The sequence below is a fragment of the Solanum pennellii genome, chromosome 10, assembly GCF_001406875.1.
Source record: "Solanum pennellii chromosome 10, SPENNV200".
Taxonomy (NCBI): domain Eukaryota; kingdom Viridiplantae; phylum Streptophyta; class Magnoliopsida; order Solanales; family Solanaceae; genus Solanum; species Solanum pennellii.
The window spans coordinates 63,419,964-63,421,540 of NC_028646.1; the positions used below are offsets into that span (position 1 = coordinate 63,419,964).

Sequence of the window (1,577 nt, forward strand, 5' to 3'; positions counted from 1 at the left end):
AAGCGAGGCTTGTAGTGAAAGGTTACACTCAAATCTTCGAAGTAGACTACTCAGAAACCTTTGCACCAGTTGCTCCACTTGACACAATCAAATTGCTTTTAGCCATTGCAGTGGAAAAAGGTTGGAGATTTTATCAACTTACTGTTAAGTTGGCCTTTTTCAATGGTCTTCTCCTGGAGGAGATTTATGTTGAGAAACCAGATGACTTTGTTGTCAAGGGGCAAGAAAATAAGGTTCATTTGCTAAATAAAGCTCTCTATGATTCAAAGAAAACACCAAGAGCTTGGTATAGAAAACTTGACGATCATTTGCTCAGTTTAGGTTTCAAGAAGAGCCTATCTAAGTCTACACATTATATTAAGTGTTCAGATGCATACATACTTATTGTTTCTTTGTATTGTGACGATCTCTTTTTCACAGGAAGTAAGGTTTGCCTAATTGAGGACTTTAAGTTGGAAATGGTGAAGGTCTTTGAAATGACAGACCTTCGACTGATGGCGTATTTTCTTGGAGTGGAGATCAAACAAAATTAAGACAATGTGTTTATTTTCCAGAAAAAAATATGCTCAACAAATCCTAAAGAAGTTTCATATGGAAGATTACAAAGTTACGAGTACTTCAATGAATCAAAAGGAATTTTTTTCCAAAGATGATGGAACTGAAAAGGTGGATGAGGCATATTATAGAAGTCTTATTGGCTGCTTGATGTATTTGACTGCAACTAGGCCTGATATTCTGTATGCACTGAAATTTTTTTTGTCTCGGTTCATATATTGTGCAAGTGATTTACACTTGAGAGAAGCTAAAAGAATTGTCAGATACATTAAGGGAACTATCAACTATGGTGTTAAGTTTCACAAATGTCAGAAGTTTAGACTTAACAGATTCTCCAATAGTGATTGGGGTGGTGCACTTGATATGAAGAGTACTTCAGGTTTCTGTTTCAATCTTGGGTCGAAAGCTTTCTCTTAGTATTCCAAGAAACAAGATATAGTAGCACAATCAACAATCGAGAGAAAATTTATCGCTGCAACAACAGCTGAATCATGCACTATCGTTGAGGAAAATTATGTGTAATCTGAATATGGAGCAAAAAGAAGGAGCTGAGGTTTTTATTGATAACCAAGCTGCAATTTCTAATGCTAATAATCCAGTTTTTCATACAAAAACGAAGTATTTCAATATTAAGTTGTTTTTATTAAGAGACATGCAGAAACATGGAGATGTGAAACTTCTTTACTGCAAGAGTAATGAGCAGGTTGCTGATATTTTCACCAAGCCCCTTTCCCTCAGCAAGTTTAAGTTTTTTTAGAGAAAAACTAGGAGTAATTAGTTCCTAAACTAGGGAGGAGTGTTAGTTGCTATGTTTTAGGACTGCAGCCTTTTATTTATTTACTATAGTAAATTAGCTTTAGTTTTCCTCAGATAACTTCTTTACCTAGTCTCTAGGAGTTTGTTTATCTTTAGCAGATGCATTGCTGATTTTTATGACCATGAAGTTAGTTCTTTATTATAAGTGTAAGTCTTAGGCTGCATTATCAAATAAAGTTATCTTTTCTTTCTTGTTCTTCGTTGTT

At 34.7% G+C, this 1,577-nt stretch overlaps 1 protein-coding gene across 1 annotated transcript; it reads left to right on the plus strand.

Annotated features, from left to right (window-relative positions):
• The first annotated feature begins 591 nt into the window (after window positions 1-591).
• On the plus strand, window positions 592-972 carry LOC107001477 (uncharacterized mitochondrial protein AtMg00810-like). The gene has a single exon (XM_015199509.1). The coding sequence runs from the start codon at window positions 592-594 to the stop codon at window positions 970-972; it is 381 nt and encodes a 126-aa protein (XP_015054995.1).
• Window positions 973-1,577: the final 605 nt, after the last annotated feature.

Excerpts from the sequence above, each read along its gene's own strand:
- LOC107001477 (XM_015199509.1), top strand. The coding sequence starts at position 592 with ATGGAAGATTACAAAGTTACGAGTACTTCAATGAATCAAAAGGAATTT.